We start from the raw sequence: 19,653 nt of genomic DNA, 5'->3' as shown, positions 1-19,653 counted from the left end.
TGTGGTCAGAGCCCACACAAAATTTAACAATCTCTAGATAGTTAGCCTTATTTTACTTTGTAAGTACAGCAATCCACTACAAAATCTTCTTCTTCTACAAAATGGAACATTCTTCTTCAGGAAAATAAAACATTTTGCCAATTTAATAGCACTCCATTCTCAAATTAATATGAAAAAAGAATTAAAAACCTAACTTCCTTCTCTAGATATCAATAATCTAATCATCCTCTGCCTTATTGTTCTTCTCATCATTCTCATCAGAGAATACCACAATCTCAAAATCATCTTTCTCTATCTTCTCTGGGACAGATGAGCTGTTGTTGTCTTCACTCAGACTCTGTAATTGGCTCAGGAATCTTCTTATCTTCTTCTTAACCCCCTCTCTCAACACACCAACTACAGCAAGATAATTATAACCATGAGCCATGAACTTAGTCTTAAGCCTGGCTATCATTTGGCAGAATTAGGCCTCCCTACATGCAGCAATAGAATGCTGCACCTGGCTTGTTTTGGTCTAAATATGTCAGGATCATTACCAAATTTTATTATCTTTGAATTCTACCTTCTTTTTCTGCTGAGCTTTATTCTTAATCTCTGTGGCCTCTTCTCAGCAATACTTCTTCTTCTTCTTCCTTTTCTTTTGCTGAGAGACCATGAGCTGGTGCTTATAGTACTTCTTTAACTTACTCTTGGCAAATTGCTTGGCCATTAACTCTTCAATAACTTTATCTTTAATTATCTTGTGATTCTTCTTGCTGCTATTCTGCCTGCAATGAATGTCAATATAATTCAATGCAAACCACTGAGAGTGCATACCACTCATGTTTTACTTGAATTCTCTTCAGCATGTTATGGCATGTCTTGTGATCTGCCTTTCCTGTCTTGAATATATCTTTTTGATGATCTTTCAAGATCTGGCAGTGCTTCTGTGCTGTACAGATCTTCTCTCTTATTGAATATTGTTTTGACCTCATCTTCACAATTATATACAATGAGTTGAATTGCTGGCTACAGAATAATAAGATTATAAAGTATATTAATCAAGTACTTGTATAGAATGATTACTATACACATTGTTTACATTCTACAGACATATTACTATAGGCAAGCTCAACATATTGTTGCTATGCTGGCTACAGGATAATGAAATTATAGAGTGTATTGACCAAGTACTGTAGAATGGTTACTATACACATTATTTACATTCTACAGGCATGTTGCTATAGGCAAGATCAACATATTGTTGCTATGCTGACTACAGAATAATAACATCAGATTAGTCTCTCTTTTCTTCTCTTTTTCTTTCTCTTCTTCTTCTTTCTCTTCAGGGCTAATGTTGATGATTTCCTTCTCTTCTCTTCCCCCCTCTCCCCCCCCCCCCCCCACCACCTTTTTATTTACTGCACTTCAACATCCACACATACAACAAACATATACTGCAACAAAATGGGTTATATTAAGAGATGAGTGCTTGCAGAATACTGCTCTGGTGCATATTATTTACTGATAAGATGTTAGTTTTCCCCATGCATATTCATTTTGCACAGCTGGAGAGAAGCAGCACAAGACCATATTAAAAGAATGGGCCTTGAAGAAGGGCAATTGACATAAAGCTAATAAAGATGTTGACCTGGCCGACTTTAACTAGGAGAATCCCCACCCCCACTCCTCTATTCAAAATTGGAAAGCTGGCACTCATATATCAAAAAGTAACAATTTTTAGTAACAGTCTTGATGCTAATTAGTGAAAATAGGTGCCATTAAGGAAATCCACTACTTCCAGAGCTCTACCAAGCTAATCTTACTGATAACCCCATTTCAGCAATTGGTTTGGGAAATTACTTTGTTCTGTCATCAAGAACATGAATATCACTAGCAACATACTGCTATTGAGTTACTTCAGAAGACAGCTGAAGCAATCTTATACACTTTATTTAAGTATAAGTCATTCTTAGCAATAGCACCAACAATTATACTGAGTAATATAGGCTCTGTTATGACAATGGCACACTATAAGCACATTACAGTCAACACTAATAATATGAAGCTTGTTCTTGGCATCAGTGCCAAAATCAGGTCAAACTATTTTGGCCTGATTGATGCACCTGATCATTCTGCTCCTGCCACCACCACCCACCACCTGCATGCTGCCCCCTCCCCACCAACTACTGCTGCCACTGCTCCACCACCACCACCATCATCCACCACTGCTTCTCTGCCTCTCTGCCTTCCCCCAGCACTGTCAGGGTCTCCACCTGTCAAATAGCAGGTATTAGAGCCCCTGTCCAGTTCACAAAGCCAGTTCTGAAGGAGCAGAAGAAGAAGAAGAAGAAGTGGAAGAAGAAGAAGAAGAGAGAAAAAGAGAACAATAATGATGATGAAGATGATGACAATAATAATTAATTTGCTATTTAGACAGTTTCTGTTTGTTTGCTGGCTTCAGCCATTAGTTAGTTTTAATACTTTGTTTTTTTTGACAATCAAATTGATTTTTCTATGGGTTCTGCCTTCATCAAAAAAGTAACAAAATTTGGTAATGGTCCACACAAAATTTGATCAGTTTGACTCTTATCTATGAATTTGATACAATAAGACTGGAAATTCTGGTCCTATTCCAGTCCCACTATGGACCCAGCCAGAATAGAAAATGGGAGTCCACCATCTCTGCTGGGATGGGATGTGGGATATAATTTTCTATTTGAGGATGGGACCAGGAAATAATTTCTGGAATAGGGATGGGAACAGGACCTCAAGCTCTTGAGTAGAATAAAACATGGAACTAAGATTTCATATTTGGGATCCTGGCTGTTTCTAAATTCAGGACCAGGACCAGGTTCAATGGGAAATGGGATCCTGTCCCGGTCCCGAATACCAGCCTAGAGAAAAGAGATTAATTTTTTAAGATAAACATTCAAGCACTTGAGAAAATCAGCAAAAAAGCTTTTTTCTTTGGAAATAGAATAAATGACAGCTTTACTGAAGCAAAGATTACTGAAAAATCAGTTATCTCTTCAATTACTAAGTTATTCAGAGATCAATCTCTAATTCGGATGACAACAGAAGACTTTTCAGCTGATTTTCTTCAAAAACACAAGCAGAGTTGGATTTCCATTTTTTCAGATCTAATGAATTTTGATATAGAAAGTATGAAAATTCACAAAAATAAGCACTGGAGAGTTTTGTAGTTCATGGTATCTCTACAGAAATTTTTAATATAGAGAATGGGTTATCTCTTCTAAAAGAAAAAATAGAAATCTTTAATTTTATTTCTCTAAAAAGAACTCTAATCTGGCTATCTTCTGCTGAAAATAGAATACAGAAAAGACATGCATCTGCTATCTTTTATGTTGAAAATATCACAATAGCTGAAAATCTGAAAACAGTTGTAATTGCTGGACAAACTCTTAAAGTTTGTAAATATAAACAGCCAGAGAGATTTAGAAGCACTGTACAATACTTTAACTATTAAATCTATAGTCATACAGCACCAAACTGTAAAAAAGAAGCTAGATGTAGTATCTGTGCTCAAAAACATCAAACAAGTATGCATGAATGCTTAATTTGTTAAATTACTGGAAGAAAATATATACACTGTACATTAAAATATGCTAACTACTCAGAAAATCATGTGGCTAAAAGTGCAGAGTGTGTTTTCTTCAAAAAATATAACTATTCAGCACAAAATACTGGTAAATCAATAAAGCTAGTGAGAGCTGAACAGAATCTTTCAACAACCAAAACTATTTCTAAGAGATCTCATGAAACAGATTCTGAAGATGAAAATCAAATTGCATTGTTACAAATGTAGACCTAGACCAACCAAGCATTGAACAACATCAGATGTTCAGGGGTATTCACATAACCCCAACTCTGAATGTATAAGAATCACATGATTTGCATGAATCATGAGAACCCCAGCATTCAGTCTTCTAGTTAGAGAATCTCTATATTCTACACACAACTTCCTTCTATCAGTTGCAGGCATCATATCTACTTAGCTCTTTCATATCTCTAATTCTGGGAAAATCTACATGATCTATAACTAGTTGTTCTAACATTCTGAATGCTCCAACATACAATTGCCTAAGTTAATATAATGTCACCAAGATCCACAAGATGAACCATGACAAAATCTCATGTTGCAGACCCAACAGAGGTAGACACCAATGTGGAGAAGATGAACATTAATAAAGATGCTGGTAGCAGTGGAGTTACCATCAGTAAGACACCAGCAGATAATACAGGCAATAGAGATATACCTCTCAATATATTAAACAAAATCTAAAGAGAGAAGATCTTTGAAAAAAAGAAGACACATCTGCAAAAGAATCTAGCAGACATATGTAAACAAAATAAGATATACAGACTGCAGAAGCAGATAGAATATGAACAGAGAATAGCAAATGATGATTTCTCTTTAGAGTTCCTCTTATGCACAAGATCAATAGAGGAGTCAGATGATTTTGATGATGTAAAGCTTTCAAAAGCATCTTATTATTATGGCAAATCACTTAACAAGTGTAAATTGTGGTTAGCTTTAATAAGACAGCAGTTTCATCTGAGAAAATCATTACAAAAGACACCAGATGTGGTCAGAATTGATTAGGTGTCCAGTTATTTTTATAACAAACTTCAGATACATTGGCAGATATTGGAAATAGAGAAAGAATAACTACCCACATCATGAAACAAATTTAAGATGTAGTGTAAGAACAACATTAAATCTGAGATAACTTGTAGTTGAGACATGATGCAGCATTATCATAACACTGTCCAACAAGAGAACCAGTTCATACTCTTGTTTTTTATATACATTACCAAACTTGAACAGGATCTGGACAGTCTATCAGATGAATTCTTTTACATACTCTTTCTACAGATAAAGCTCAGATCAATTATCCAGACTGAACTGAATAAACTGCAACACCAACCAAAAATAATTATGGAATTACAAGAACAAGCAATACTTATTGAGTTCATTCTAGAAAAGAAGAAGCAAAGTCAGTAGAACAAGAACCAAAATAAGAAGAAACAGAAAATCTTAATCTCTCAAGAGAAAGATACATTTCAACAAGACAATGAAGAAGATTATCCACAAACAAAATATCAGTAAAACCACTTTCAAAAATATTGAAAGAGAAACATAAACAACAAAGAAATAAAAAGCTCTGTTTAAGATATGATTAATCAGGCTATAGGGCAAAGTTCTGTACAAACAGCTCTAACAAGTTCCAGTGGACAGACAAAAAGAACAAGAACCAAATGAAGGCCAGGGCTGCAAAGCCCATGCAAGACCCAGGTCAAACATTAGAAAGATAGAATATTAACTCAATAAAAAAGGCAAGCAGGTGCAGTATGTGTCTGTTGACCACACTAACTACACCATCAGATAATCTTATAGAGCAAGCTGTACTTTTGGACTCAGGCACCACAGTGGACAGTATCTTCTACAAACTGGCATTCTAATTAGACTGAGATCAACCAGAGACACCTATGAGAGTCATTAAGATATTGAACAGAGCTGAGGCTGATTGATATAACATCTACAAGGCCTAACTTACTATAACAGACTTTATAGAGATCATAAAAGTAGTAAGACATACATTCACAGTGATCAACATGGTTGACATGAATATAGTTCTAGACATGCTATGATTAGAAGATTTCAACCCAGATATAGACTGGAAGAACAAGATGTGGTGTTATTAATTCTTAGTGAAAATAATGAAACTTTTGAATGCAGATAGATTTCTTCAAGTAGTATACATCAAGAACAAACTCTCTTATACTATTTTTGTGTCAGATAACAACTAAGTTCTGACAGAAGTGCCTGAGTGATTGAGAGATTATAAAGATGTTTTCTCAGAAGATAAAGCAGCAGAGTTGCTGAAATTAATAAAGATCAGTTATCTGATTATTCTTAAAGACAGCTGCAAGCCCCTATACATACCAATCTATAAACTATCACTCAAGCTGACAGAGATTCTACAAGAGTACATCAAGAACAAGTTATGCAAGAGTTGAATACATCTATTATAAAGTCCAGCAGAGACTCCAGTATTGTTTGCACTCAAGACTGATGGAGAACTCAGGCTCTGTATTAATTATCATGATCTTAATGTAATTACAGTGAAGGACTGTTACCTCTTGCTGTTGATAGACAAGATATTAAGCTGGTTGGTGAGAGCACACTACTTTTCCAAGATAGACCTACATGATATCTACCACCAGATTAAGATTAAAAAAGGAGACAAATGGAAGACCACATTTCATACAAAGTTTAGAAGTTTTGAGTATCTTGTCATGTCTTTCAGATTGTTAAACACACCAGTAATCTTCCAGTTCTATATCAATAGAGTGCTGGCAGGCCTGGTTGACATATGCTGTGTAGTTTACCTAGACAATATTCTTATCTTCTCAGTCTCAGAGAAGGAGCATGAGAAGCACATTAGATTAGTTATGAAGTGTCTAAGAGAATACCAGTTGTTTGCAAAGCTTGCTAAATACTGAAGTGGAGTACAATGTGATGCCTCATCAAGGTAGGCAAGTTGGTTGATATGGTGAGAGCACAAGAAAGGTGAAAAATCACAACATAGTAAGGGTATGGTCAAGTAGTAAGTGTAGAGATAGGTATGTCCTAACAGATGCCTAAGCTCATAAGAAGTAATGGTACTAAAGAGCCCTGTACTAATACAGGCAGCTCTAATAAGAAAAAGTAGCATGTTTCATGAACAAGAAATCTTCATATTCTCTAACTAATAACTGAACTGGTAATAAGGAATGAGTGTGTAGAAAGAAGCAATGGTGTGTGAAGATAATAAGCAAGAAGCAGAGACTACAGATGGTTTATATAGCTCAAGAATAGTAGCTTGGGGTGGTTTGTGCCTCAGACTGGAACAACCTTTGTTCTAATGAGATACCAGAATCCCCACTACATTTTCTTCTGGCCTTTAATGTTGGTGTTCCCTGATAACAAGCAACATATAAAATAAAATAAAACCAATTTAGTAAAATAAGAGAATAATAAATAGTAATGAGCAGTCTGGTAAGGAAAAACATAGGAAATAAAAATAAGAAGAGTGATAGCAGCAATTTCTAATAGTGATTATTATGATTCTCTTCTTCCACCAAGTTCTCAGGAGGAGAAGAAGGCCAAACTGATGCTGGGTTAATGTTGTTGTGCACATAATGCCAATAGGATTTATTATCAAAAGCTTTCTTTTCAATTTGGTAAGTCTTGACAATGGAATCCAAAGTAATTTGTGTGGCCTTTAGGCACCAGTTATTAATGAAGTCTTGAGTCTTTTTGTCATCAAGGCCAAAGAGAATATTGAGTTCCTCAATTACCATAGGGTTGTCCCATCTAATTTGTTCTACCAGAGCATCTGATATAGCTTCTAAGCCTTGTAATTGAATAGTGATAGGGAATTGATATGGAACCAATGTGTAATAATTTGAATGGCCAGATGGAGATGAAGACTCTGGAACTAGATCTCTATATGCAGTGGAGAGCTGGAACCATGTACCAGCTTTATTGACTTCTTGATGTTCATGGTTCTCTTGAATTGCCATATACCAGAGTAGTATAGTGTGTCAGACCTTTTTGCATGAACCATGGGCTCCATGGAGTAGCAGAGAGCTTGTAATTTGGACATTGCCAGGTTTGCAAATGATATTAGTTCATCTAATACTAAATTTTCTTTTGCTGTTCTTGGTATATATTGTATCTTTAATGCGGTGAATATAGCCATGAGTGGATAAGCCTTGTTCTTTAACTAGTTCCCACTAATTCTCTAGATGATTATGCATTTCTGGCAAGATTTCTGTACAGTTGCTGGGCTCTTCTGCAGTTAAGATCAAGAATTCTTGTATCATGTTAATGCTCCTTTCAGTAGTAATAGCATCTGGAACATTGACATTAATATGGCAAAACCCAGTTTTATCCCCTGGCTTAGCATACTTGGTGTAGTATGAATAGAAGATCAATTTCCAAGTGTGGTTAGATCTTGTCAGTACATACTATAGATAGTATGCAGGGTTCTGATGCATAAGTTGTTGACTAATACTGTAATACATTGTTCTCAACTATCTGTAATTGTTGCAACCTCCTATCATTCACTGATGATGGTAGTACATGTTATATTCACTGTTGACCTGGGTGAGTACTGTAGTGGTGGCATCTTGTAACTTATCATTCCATGAGCATATTAGCTGGAGAATGACAACAGATCCAGTTGTTTCCTATTTTTTCTGAAGATCATTTGTTGGTGAACCTGTTTACACCAGTTATTCATGCATAATGGTTGAAGTTGAATGTCTTCATCTTTGTGACCAGAGAAATAATTAGCTGATATTTGAATTTGTAAATGCCTAAAGCATCTTCAGCTCTAGCTGGTCTATTTGCCAAACAGAACTAGAGATAGATGCTGTCATTGGTCTTGACTGAGCCAATGTTGCAACAATTTCTATAAATGTAAGTCAAATGATTGAGAAGCTTCTTTCTATTAAGTGTGCAAGTCTGCAAACCAAGTTTTGAAGCCATTAGTTTTGCATGGTTATAGTATAGGTAGATATCAGCTTTCTTATTGCTAAAGGCCTTTTCTAATTGCTCCAGAATGCAAATAAGCTCCAATTCTAAATATGTTTTAGTACTCTTTATCTTTTGGAGAAGCTGCTGTTTGAAACCATGGCAATAGCAAGTACCAGAGTATACTGCTATGACAGATTCTTCTTGTTCATATTGAGATATTTCCTCATCACTTTCAGAAGAAATAATGGACTTATCTTTGTCATCTAGATCTTGGAGAGTTTGATGTGCTGACATGATTGTAATTCTCTTCCTGTAGTGCTTTGAAGCTTCTGATTAGCTGAATAGATTGGCCAGTACACTGATGAATTCAAATGGTGGCTGTGATTGGCCAGTTTCTAATCCATGCAATCTAATCAACATTGTACTATGTATAGAGGCTTCTGATACATTGCAGCTATGCAGCATTAACATTCCACTCATTGGAACATTTCTTGGTAATCTTGGTGACTCTGGTCCTTCTAGTAGATCTCAGGGGCTGCTTGCAGTAGAAGGGCTTCTAGCAATATTCTGAATTGAACATTGGAAGCTAGATGACTGTGGAAAAGTCAATAATTGTAGAAGACCATAGTTTTTAATAGTAAGTTCTTGTTAGTGTAGAGCATCTCTTGAAGAAAGTTCACAAGCACAATCAACTTCTTTGTCAGCTGTAGTATAATTGCCTGACAATATAGCTAAGCTCCAGCAATGTCCAGCTCCTGTAGCATCTAGTCTTCAGAGCACTGTGCTGTTAATATTGTTAGCAAACTTATCCCAATTCTTGTAGATATTTAGAGTATGGTGAAGCTTTTGTGCAGTCCACAGACTTTTTACTTTTGATTATATAGCATTAATTCTGTCTATCTCCCATGTAGCAACAAGCCTATTCTTGATCTTTTGCATATCAATGCAATGTTGTTCAACATCCAGGGTAATCTTTCAAGCATCATGGAAATTGGCTTCAAAATTAGTGTGTGTAACATGTTGCCAAGCTCTGAATTAACATATTAATAGAAATGGGCCACTAAGTCAGTGATCACATCAGTCACTTGCATAAGTATGTTCATCAGTTTGACTCACAGATCATAGTGGTGGTGCAGAGCTTGATTATCAATGTATTCTATAGCTGCTGTTAGGTTATTGAAGAAATGATCATTTAAGTTGACTCCACTGTCTCTGGTAACAACCAGGCCTTGGTTTTCAGTTGCTGGTGCTAAAGAAGGCAGGTTGCTTTGTCCAGCCATTTTTGAAGAATATCAGAAATCAAAAAATTTGCAAATGAAATGTTGAATCTGTAAAAAGAATCAAGCTTGAATGTAAAAGAAAGTAAAAGCTCCAGAAAAGAAAAATTGACCTTTAAATATCTTCAAAAAATTCAGAAAAAGTGAAGACTTATGCAAATAATAAAGAAAGAGAAACTTTCTGAAAGAGCAAGCAAAAACTTCACTTTTGCAAACAAAACACAACAAATTAAATATCTTGTGGAGGTATAACAACAGTAAAGCTCCAGTCATCTGGTATAACATTTGGAAATTGTGTTTGCTTTATTTCTTCTTGATCATTTTCATTTTCACTCTGATTCAAAAAGCTAATATCTGAGGAACTGCTAGAGAGAATGTTAGGTTAACTTCTGGTAGCATATCTTTGAGAGATGTTCTCCATCTCTACATTAGAATCTGCTGAGCTATTATTGAATGGCTTTATTCCAGGTTTCATAAAATACTTCTTTAATCTGTTTCCTGCAATAGATTCTTTGAGTTCAGTGCTATCTAACTCTTCAAGATGATAGGCACCTAGTTCTTAATTGGTGGACTTAACCCTATAGAGTTCTAGCCATCAAAAGTGCAGGGTGTTATTTCTAGATATATTCTGTTCTTCTTTGGTATTGTCAAGCAAGACAAGGTTTCCAGGTAGAAGAGAGTTGATCTGAATATTATGGGTATCTTCAAAGTATTTCTTATTTCTAGCACACATTCAGAGCTGATGATGAGCTGCTTCCAGAACATTCTTATCTTGTCTTTTGATTTGCTGTGCTTGCATCAGAAGCAGATCTTCAGTTGTTCAAATCTTTTGCCAGAGAATCCTTTGTCAAGTAGAAATCTCAAGTTTAATCAGAAGAACTGTCTTCTGGCCCATTAGTAATTTATAAGAGGAAACACCAGTACTAGCTTTAGTCATCATTCAATCTGCTATCAGAATTGCAGGAAGATATTTAATTCAATCTCTTCCAGTACTATTAGTAGCTTTAGCTAGTCCATCAGCCAAAGGCTTATGGCCAACTTCTACCATACCATTTGCAGGAGAGTTATAGAGCAAAATAACAATACATTTAATGTTGAATTTCTTCAGTAAGGTCTTCACAACATTCTTATTTTCTGGTTCTCCATCCATAACAAATTTGGCAGGCAGGCCCCATCAACAGATGATATTCTCATAAAGAAATTTGGTCACAGCTTCAGCTGTTGTCTTTTTTAAGACTCTAGCTTCCACTTATTCAGTAAAGTCACATCTGGCAACAATCAAATAATTTTGTCCTCAACAGAAAGGCATGTGCTTGATATTTATCTCAACTTTCTCTCAACAGATAGGGGCCCAGATAGGATGAAGCTCTTCACTCAATCTTTATGAATCTCTTTGTTGACATTGAGAACAGTGCTTCACATAAGCAGACACATCTTTATATATCTCTGACCACCAGTATTAAGCTTATAGAGCAAAGTATGTTCTCTCTCACTCTTTATAACTAAATTTATTATATATCATGTGTAAAATTTGTTCATGCTGATCTTTGTTATCCACAACATGTCTTAGAGGTACACCAGATTCTGCTCACCTAAATAGTTGATCAGCCACCACCACATATTTAATTATCTTTCTTCAGAATTTTGTGTACTCTTTCTCTTCCATGCCCAATGGTTTTGATAGAGTGGTTAGATATTGTGCAATTTTCTCTGATTCTTCTGAATATGTGAAGTCTAGTATCCTAAGATCTTCACTATTGAGAGCTCAGCTAGCTAAAACTCTTATAGAATTCATAAAGATAAACAGATCTTCATCTTCTTCAGATTCAACCTGTTCCCCAATATCTAGCTCTTGATGAGACAGTGTGTCAGCAGGTGTGTGTTTTGTCCCAGGAACATGTTTAACAGTAAAGTTGAAGAGGTGTATCCAAGCTATTTAATTGGTAACCAAAGCTCCAAGAACATCTGTAGCAGTTCTATTAAGTTGGGTGACAAGAGTTTTTGCATCAATTTCCAAAGTAAAGAGCACTCCATATATATGGTGTTGGAATTTCTTGAAGGCTTTCAAAACAGCTCTGCATTCTTGTTTGCCAGCATTATATGTTTTCTCTGAATCATTCCATACTTCAGATTTGTATCATGCAGAATATTGAGCTTTTTATTGCTTCTGAATAATGCATCCTCCCTATTCTAATCCACTGGCATCAACAGCCACAGTGATAAGCAAAGGATCTTGTTTGTAATTGATTGGAAGAATGATAGGGAATGAACATAACTTTTCTTTCAAAAGCATAAAGATATTATTTTGCTCTTCAGTTCATGTCCATATAACATTTTGTCAAAGCAGATAATGTAAAGGTTCAGCTATCCAATTATAATGCTTTATAAGTATTTGAAAATATCCAGCTAGCTCTAGAAATCCTTGTAATTCTGTAATACTTGTAGAAGTAGGCCAATTTGCAATTTTAGCTATCTTGGCTTCCTCAGGTTGTTGTCTGTCATAGTTGCAGACCCATCCAACAACATTGACTCCAGACATGCAGAATTGAGATTTGGTGCTGAAGATCCTGGCTTCAGAGATTTTGACAAGCTATAGAATATAGTCCAGGTTCTGCAGATAGTCATAAACAAATCTTCTTATTTCTAGAAGGACTTCAGTTTCATTTTTGACATGTGATTCTTTTACTTCAAGATCATCCATAAAGGCTTGAGCAATCTCTGGAAAAATCTTGTGTATTATCTTCATTATCCTGTGTTGAGCTTGAGCTGGTGAATTTGTTGCCTCTTGAACTAAAGTTGTATGGTGAAAGAGCTCAATAGAGGTTGCAATGGCTGTCATATCTCTGCTTTCTTCAGCTAATGGAAAATTATTATATCCAGAGAATAAGTTGCATAGGCTAGCTATAACAAGTCCACTGAAGTCTTCAGTATATTTGTCAATATTAGAAGAAATAAAAGTGTTCTGAATAGTAACTTTGTTGTACATATGTGCTGTGTCAACTAAATGATATTTGCCTTTCTGTTTCTTTGCAACCAGAAAATAGAGATTGGTATATGAATTATGGCAAGACTCCAACATTTTAGCTTCTATCCTGTCCTGAATGATTTTAATTAGCTTATCATGTAGAGCATGAGAAATTTGGTAAGTCTTAGTCTGCCAAGCCTCATGGGGCTCTGTCCAAATAATCTGGAAAGGCAAGCATTCAGAATAAATGCTATATAGGTCTTTGAATGATCAAGCCAACACCTCTTCATGTTTATAAAGAACTGATATGAAAAATTTCTTCTTCCAACTTGTCAGTTTGAATCCAATTTTGAGCTTCTCAATTCTCTCATTTGTTAGTCATTCTTCAACAGGAAAGGGTATGATTCTAGGCCTAATATGATCATCAAATTCACAATTAAATGTGATGTGTTTCTTCTTAGGGTAATACTTATCCAAACAAACATCTACCTAATTATCTAGGTCTTCCAGCTTGCTTTCATCAGATTTTCTAGGTGCTAATGGCCTTATCTTATCAGCTTTCTGCTTATAAGCAGTGCACACTCTCCAGATCTCTGAAGAAGGTGGCCCAATGTCCCATCTACTATTGAAAATGTCTGTCTGATACAATTTCTTCATAACAAAATTGTGATTTTTATTCAGAGATGTGTAAATTGATCAAGCACTTTGTGAAATAGGTTTTTAAATTAAGCTGGAATTAATATCACATGTGTAATGTTTGCAGTGAGCTATAATGCTGTCTGGATCAGAAAGCAGTAGTCAGAAAATTCAAACTCCTGACACAAAATTATTCTTGTCTTCTGATTGATCCAGTTGATTCACCAGTACACTGGTCAATCCAATTAGGCTTAGCATGCTTTTGAATTCACCAATGCTGGAATTATGTTTCTTCTCATTACTGTAATCACCAACATCAGCAATGCTGCCAATACTTCTGACTTCTCTATTCTTTTCAATCTCCTGATCTTCAACCTTCTCATTATTAATTCTTATATCCATTGTCTTCATCACATCTTCTTCATTCTTCTCAGACCTTGTATCCATGGGCATCTGTTTAATTAAATGCCTGTTGAATCATTTAAATGGTTGCTGTTTGATTTATTAGTTACATATCTCATGTTGCTCAAGTTTGGCTTAAAGTCTTTGAAAACTAGATGATGTGTTCATTTCTTATTATAAATTTTACAGTTCACTCTGCTGTCTTCTGAGATATTGCACCCCCAACAGGCAGCAAATTGCCAAGGTCTTCCAAGAATAAGTTGCTGATCCCCTTCCTCAAATATAAGGAAAGGGGTATATGTAACAATATCTCCAATTTGAACAGACACTTCATCACAAAATGTGTAAAAAGAAGTGACTTCTCCTGTTTGAACAACCATGGTCACTTGTGGCTTATTTTTCATTGGCAGATTCAACATTTCAGCATACTTCTGAGACAACAAATTGATTTCTGAACCAGTATTGATTAATGCCATTAATTCTTGTTGATTTATAGTGAGTGGTGCATATAATGAACACATTCCATATGCTGTTTTGGATTTTGGCACCATGAACTTTCATGTAAGTCAACCAGAATTGATCTTTAGCTCAGGCTGAACTGGTTTGAAGACTCCAACCTTTGCATAGCTTTTGCTAGTACTGTTATTCCAGTCTGATCTGAAGAATGCTTGATGAAGTTTTGGTGATACATCTATAAGCTTCTTGACTGATAATTTGACCTTTCCATTGAGAATTCAACCCATTAATTTATTGACATCTGTTGAATCATGAATCTGAGAGAATAAGTGATCTGTTACAGAATATCTTGGTCTTTGTTTCTCTGTAGACTTTTTCTGAATTTCAGGCTTTTTCTGATTGATTGGTTCAATGTCTTCTATAACATTATCATCAACACTAGCCTGATTATCCTGGTAAGTAATAAATTATCCAGTATGCTGAGTATGGGGTGTTGCAATCTTAGCTTTTTGATTGTTCTTAGCTTCTCTAACTGTCCCAATATTGACTGATGTTCTTTCTTTCAATGATTCATATTTCTTATCCAAATCAGATTCTCCATCAGACATTAGATATGCAAGTTGTCCTGCTTGGATCTTCACACTGGTTGAATTTATGGGAGATGTCTCTTCTTGCTGATTGGTCTTCTTTTTAGAGCTTGTTGACTCTGGAATTGCCCATTCATCCTCTCTCATAGACTGTACAATATACATGTTCAGAATTCCAGGTTTAGAAGTGACAACTTGATAGTTTTGACCCTTAGAGCCCATGTGTAAGTTCTCTTTGTTATCAATATGGCAGTATCCATTACTCATATCAGATTGGTATTCATAACACTGAGATTGATGATGTCCAGGTTTTCCACAGTAGAAGCATGAGGGATATGTTGAAATTCCTCCAGTCTGAGCTCCTTCTTGTCCACAAGCACCACTATAGCCTGTCATAGAAGAGCCATTTCAAGCTAAATAGGGGTTGACTGACAGTCAAGTATTCTCTTGTACAGTTGTAAGATTAACAGTTATATTAGTTGGATAATTTGTTATAGGTTTCAGAGGTCCTTCTCTCTGCAGCATATAATACTGATTGGAATTCCCTTATATCTGATTTAATTGTACTCTCATGGCTAATATCAAATTTATGAACTCATTGGTCATCTTTTCAATAGCAGCTTCAATATTGGTGCTGTCAGAGCCCTTGGCTTTGGATTTTGATTTGAACTCTTCAGTCTTTGCAAAACTAGCTGTTTTCTTTGAAGCTTCAATTGTAGGAGACTTGTTAGCCAATTGATATCACTCACCAAGCTTTTCCATTTTCTTTTGTTTCATTTCATCTTCTTCAAAGACCTTCTTATTCTCTTCATACTGGTTGATCAAATCCATAGTCACCTGAACAACCTTCCTAAAATCAATAGACAACATATTGCCTGAAAGATTAAGCTTGGCCTTGTCAATAATCTTATTCCAGAGCTTCTCAGGTAGCTTCTGAAGAAATCAAGATACCTTAGTGAATTCATCAAGTCTTCCATTTGCTTGAACTGTACTGGTGATAGTAGTGTATTCTCAAACATAGGTGTGAATGTTGCCATTCCAAGTACACAGTTTCTTTGTAATTGTCTGGAGGTAATTCTGATGGTGAATCTTGTAAGTAATGTCTTGATCATGAAATTCATGAATAATCTCTTTGGAGAATACTTCTCAATTATCTTCTTTGTAGTCTTTCAAGGTCTTCATCTACTCTTCAATCCATGTAACACAGTATCTAGCCAACTGTTCAATAATGTTTTTAGGGTCAATTACCCCATGATCCTTGCACATCTGATAAAATCTTTCAATAAACAGGGTAGCATCTCTACCATCAAATCAAGATGCATTTGCTGTGCCAGGGGAAGGCATAGAAATGTGGGAATGAACCACAATTCTCTTGTCCTCACCCTGTAACATAGTTGCATATGATTCTGTAGTATCTTCAGCCATAGTTGATTCTGATTCCAATTTCTTGATTTCTTGATCTTTGGTCATGTCACACAGTATGTTCTATCTATTAGTCAATATCTTCTAAAAACCTGTTTATTAGGCAAGCTCTAGATAAGAGGCATTTAAATCTAAGCTCCCTAATCTTATTCCTAAATAAAAAACCTGATTAGTACTGTGTTTCTAGTCCATAAGATCTTATCTTGAAATAGTGTATTGCTTCATGTGTCTCAGAATTTGTTTTTCTCTTTCTTGGCAGTCACCAAATCACTGCATTATTATCTTCAGGTCTCAGCTTGGTCACCAAATGAAGTGGGGTACAATGGGATGCCTTGTCAAGGTAGACAAGTTGGTTGATATGATGAGAGCACAAGAAAGGTGAAAAATCACAATATAGTAAGGGTATGGTCAAGTAGTAAGTGTAGAGATAGGTATGTTCTAACAGATGTCTAAGCTTATAAGAAGTAATAGTACTAAAGAGCCCTGTACTAACACAGGCAGCTCTAATGAGAAACAGTAGCATGTTTCATGAACAAGAAATCTTCATATTCTCTAACTAATAACTGAACTGGTAGTAAGGAATGAGTGTGTAGAAAGGAGCAATGGTGTGTGAAGGTAATAAGCAAGAAGCAGGGGCTACAGGTGGTTTATATAGCTCAAGAATAGTAGCTTGGGGTGGTTTGTGCCTCGGACTGGAACAACCTTTGTCCTAATGAGGTACTGGAATCCCCACTACAATACACTTTTAAAAGACAAACAATCTCATACCTCAGATGTATCATTGATACCAAAGATATTAAGATGGACCCAAAGCAGGTACAGATAATTATGAAGTGGTCTTTGCCACAAAGCTTTCATGATATCCAGATATTTCTGGGCTTTGTGAACTTCTATAGGAGGTTCATATATAAGTACTCAGTTATCATGGCATTATTGACAGATCTCTTGAAGAGCAGTAAAAATAGAAGAAAGAAAGAACCTTTTCTTCTAACACTCACTGTCAGAAATTTATTTTGTGAGTTGCAGATGGTCTTCTTCAGAGAGCCTGTTATCCAGCACTATAATCCAGAATGTAGAATATGTCTGGAGATAGATACTTCAGAACATGCTACAGATACAATATTACTACAGCTGTTTGAAGATAAGTGGCACCCAGTTACCTACTGGTTATTCAAGTTTGATCAGGCCCAATGAGCCTATAGCATACCAGATAAGAAGATGTTGGCCATTGTCCAAGCATTTGTTCATTAGTAGCAGTACTTAAAAGAAATGAAGTATCCTGTAGAGATTATTACAGATGATGCAAATCTTCATTCATTTATGAAGTTCACAAGCAAGATGGCACAACAACAACATGTAAGATAGATAGAGGTTCTCAGAATGTATGACTTTAAGATTCTCTACCACTCTGGGAAGCATAACTCAGCTGACACATTATCACAAAGACCAGATTATATCAAACTAGAAGAGAACATTGATCTGCTGATGTATACACTTAAATAACATTACACAGGTGGTGTTCCAGAGTGGAATTCATTTAAAAGAACTTTCTTTGACAAAGAAGGTATCCAAAGATGATATAATACAGATAGTATTTCAGAGTGGAGCTCATTCAAAGAAACTTCCTTTAATGAAGAAGGTATCCAAGAATATGCTGCTTGCACTGTTCAAAGCAGCAAGATAGAGATGATGCAGAGAAGATCTGGTGGCACCAAGACAACAGTTGAGTCAGTTCAAAAAGTACCAGTCAGAGATGCTGGGGAGACTCAATATAGAAATCACAGAAGATTCTGGATTCCCTATATGCATATGAACACAGCAACAAAAGACAAAAAGATCTATAACAAACTAACTATAAGCATGTTGGACCTGCTGCTGGAAGCACAGAGAGATAATTTCTCTGTACAAGCAAGATTCACTAAGGCAGGATCTCAGCAGTCAGAGTGAAAAATAGATGAACAAGATCTTTTGATAAAGAGCAGCAGAATCTATATTCCTAATAATTTAGCTCTAAGGCAGGAACTACTATGAGTTCACCACAACAACTCATTCACAGGTCACTTTAGCATGGTGAAAACATTTGCCTTGCTCCAGCAAAAATACAATTAGCAATCAATAAGACAAGATGTTCAGACATACATACATAAATACTAAACCTGCCAACAAGGAAAGACTTCAACACACAAACTATATAAGTTGCTTACATCATTGCCAACACTCAGTGATCTCTAGCATTCAATATTCATAAACTTTGTAACAGGTCTTTCTTCAAGTGAAGAGAAGAGGAATCTATACAACACAGTTCTGGTTGTTGTGAATTGATTTATAAAGCTTGCACATTTTCTTGCATGTAGAAAGAAGATTGATGTGCTAAAGATGATAAATCTTCTGTTCAGAAGAGTATTTAAAGACTTCAGATTTCCAAACAATATTGTTTCAGATCAGAGATCTGTTTTCACAAGTGAATACTGGTCAGAGCTATATTTTCATATGAAAGTTAAATGAAAACTTAGCACAGCATTCCACCCACAAATAAATGGTCAAACAGAGGCACTGGACAAGATTTTAAAGAGATATCTTCATGTCTATTGTAGTCATAAGCAAGACAATTGAGAGAAGTGGCTTGTGTATGCAGAATTTGTATACAACAGATCAGAACACTTCACAACACATATGTTCTTATTTAAAGCAATGTACAGCTTTAAATCTAGAGAACCAGACAAGATTCAGAAGTCAATCAACAACAACAATAATGTACAGACAACATTCAACAGAAGACTGAGAATGATCTCTGTACTAAGAAATAGCCTGGTAGAATATTTGACAAAAGCAAAAGAGGATCAAGCACAGTTCTATAACTAAAGATATCAAGATAAAGTGTATGCATCTGGTAACAAAGTGATGTTGTCATCAAGAAACCTATAAATAATACATTCTTGCAAGAAGTTAGACAACAAGTACTATAGACCTTTCTCAGTAATAGAGATTATAGAAAATAACACATATTGACTGAAGCTCTCTTCAAGCTATCAGATCTATAATATTTTCCATGTCTCATTGCTGGAACCATACCACACAAGAATGAGTGAGGTGCCAACACATCCTCCTGTGGTACTAGTGAATAACCATTATGAGTGGGAAGTAGACAAAATCTTGAACAACAAAGTGTGGTATTGTAAGAAATATTACCTAGTGAAATGGAAGAGATTTCCTATTAAGAAATCAACATGGGAACCTGAGAAAAATCTTGAAAACACACAAGAAGTCCTTAAGAATTATCTACAAAAGAAGTAAAGTTATTCTAAGATAAACAAACCTACATATAAAAAGAAGACTAGACATGCTAAAGACCATCACACATAACAAAACCAAACAACT

The 19,653-nt window shown here is 35.6% G+C and overlaps 4 protein-coding genes across 4 annotated transcripts; 2 read left to right on the top strand and 2 right to left on the bottom strand.

The window, feature by feature from the left end:
* Positions 1-217: 217 nt before the first annotated feature.
* On the bottom strand, positions 218-974 carry CIMG_13514 (uncharacterized protein; the record flags this gene model as incomplete). Its single annotated transcript, XM_001238914.2, has 3 exons — positions 218-447; positions 688-767; positions 817-974. 3 exons carry the CDS (start codon positions 972-974, stop codon positions 218-220), a joined length of 468 nt encoding a protein of 155 aa, XP_001238915.2.
* Positions 975-2,002: 1,028 nt separating this feature from the next.
* CIMG_13513 (uncharacterized protein) lies at positions 2,003-2,403 on the top strand (the record flags this gene model as incomplete). Its single annotated transcript, XM_004444575.1, has 2 exons — positions 2,003-2,257; positions 2,290-2,403. The coding sequence occupies 2 exons, from the start codon at positions 2,003-2,005 to the stop codon at positions 2,401-2,403; spliced, it is 369 nt and encodes a 122-aa protein (XP_004444632.1).
* Positions 2,404-4,123: 1,720 nt separating this feature from the next.
* Positions 4,124-5,327, top strand: CIMG_13512 (uncharacterized protein; the record flags this gene model as incomplete). The annotated part of the gene is made up of 4 exons (XM_001238913.2): positions 4,124-4,220; positions 4,335-4,591; positions 4,757-5,000; positions 5,236-5,327. 4 exons carry the CDS (start codon positions 4,124-4,126, stop codon positions 5,325-5,327), a joined length of 690 nt encoding a protein of 229 aa, XP_001238914.2.
* A 1,396-nt stretch (positions 5,328-6,723) lies between these two features.
* CIMG_13511 (uncharacterized protein) lies at positions 6,724-7,572 on the bottom strand (the record flags this gene model as incomplete). Its single annotated transcript, XM_001238912.2, has 1 exon — positions 6,724-7,572. The coding sequence occupies one exon, from the start codon at positions 7,570-7,572 to the stop codon at positions 7,096-7,098; it is 477 nt and encodes a 158-aa protein (XP_001238913.1). The 3' UTR covers positions 6,724-7,095.
* Between the last annotated feature and the right edge of the window lie 12,081 nt (positions 7,573-19,653).

This window comes from Coccidioides immitis (assembly GCF_000149335.2).
Source record: "Coccidioides immitis RS genomic scaffold supercont3.5, whole genome shotgun sequence".
Lineage (NCBI taxonomy): Eukaryota > Fungi > Ascomycota > Eurotiomycetes > Onygenales > Onygenaceae > Coccidioides > Coccidioides immitis.
The sequence above is the reverse complement of the archived record's forward strand: the minus strand, read 5'-3'. Positions and strand labels throughout refer to the sequence as shown.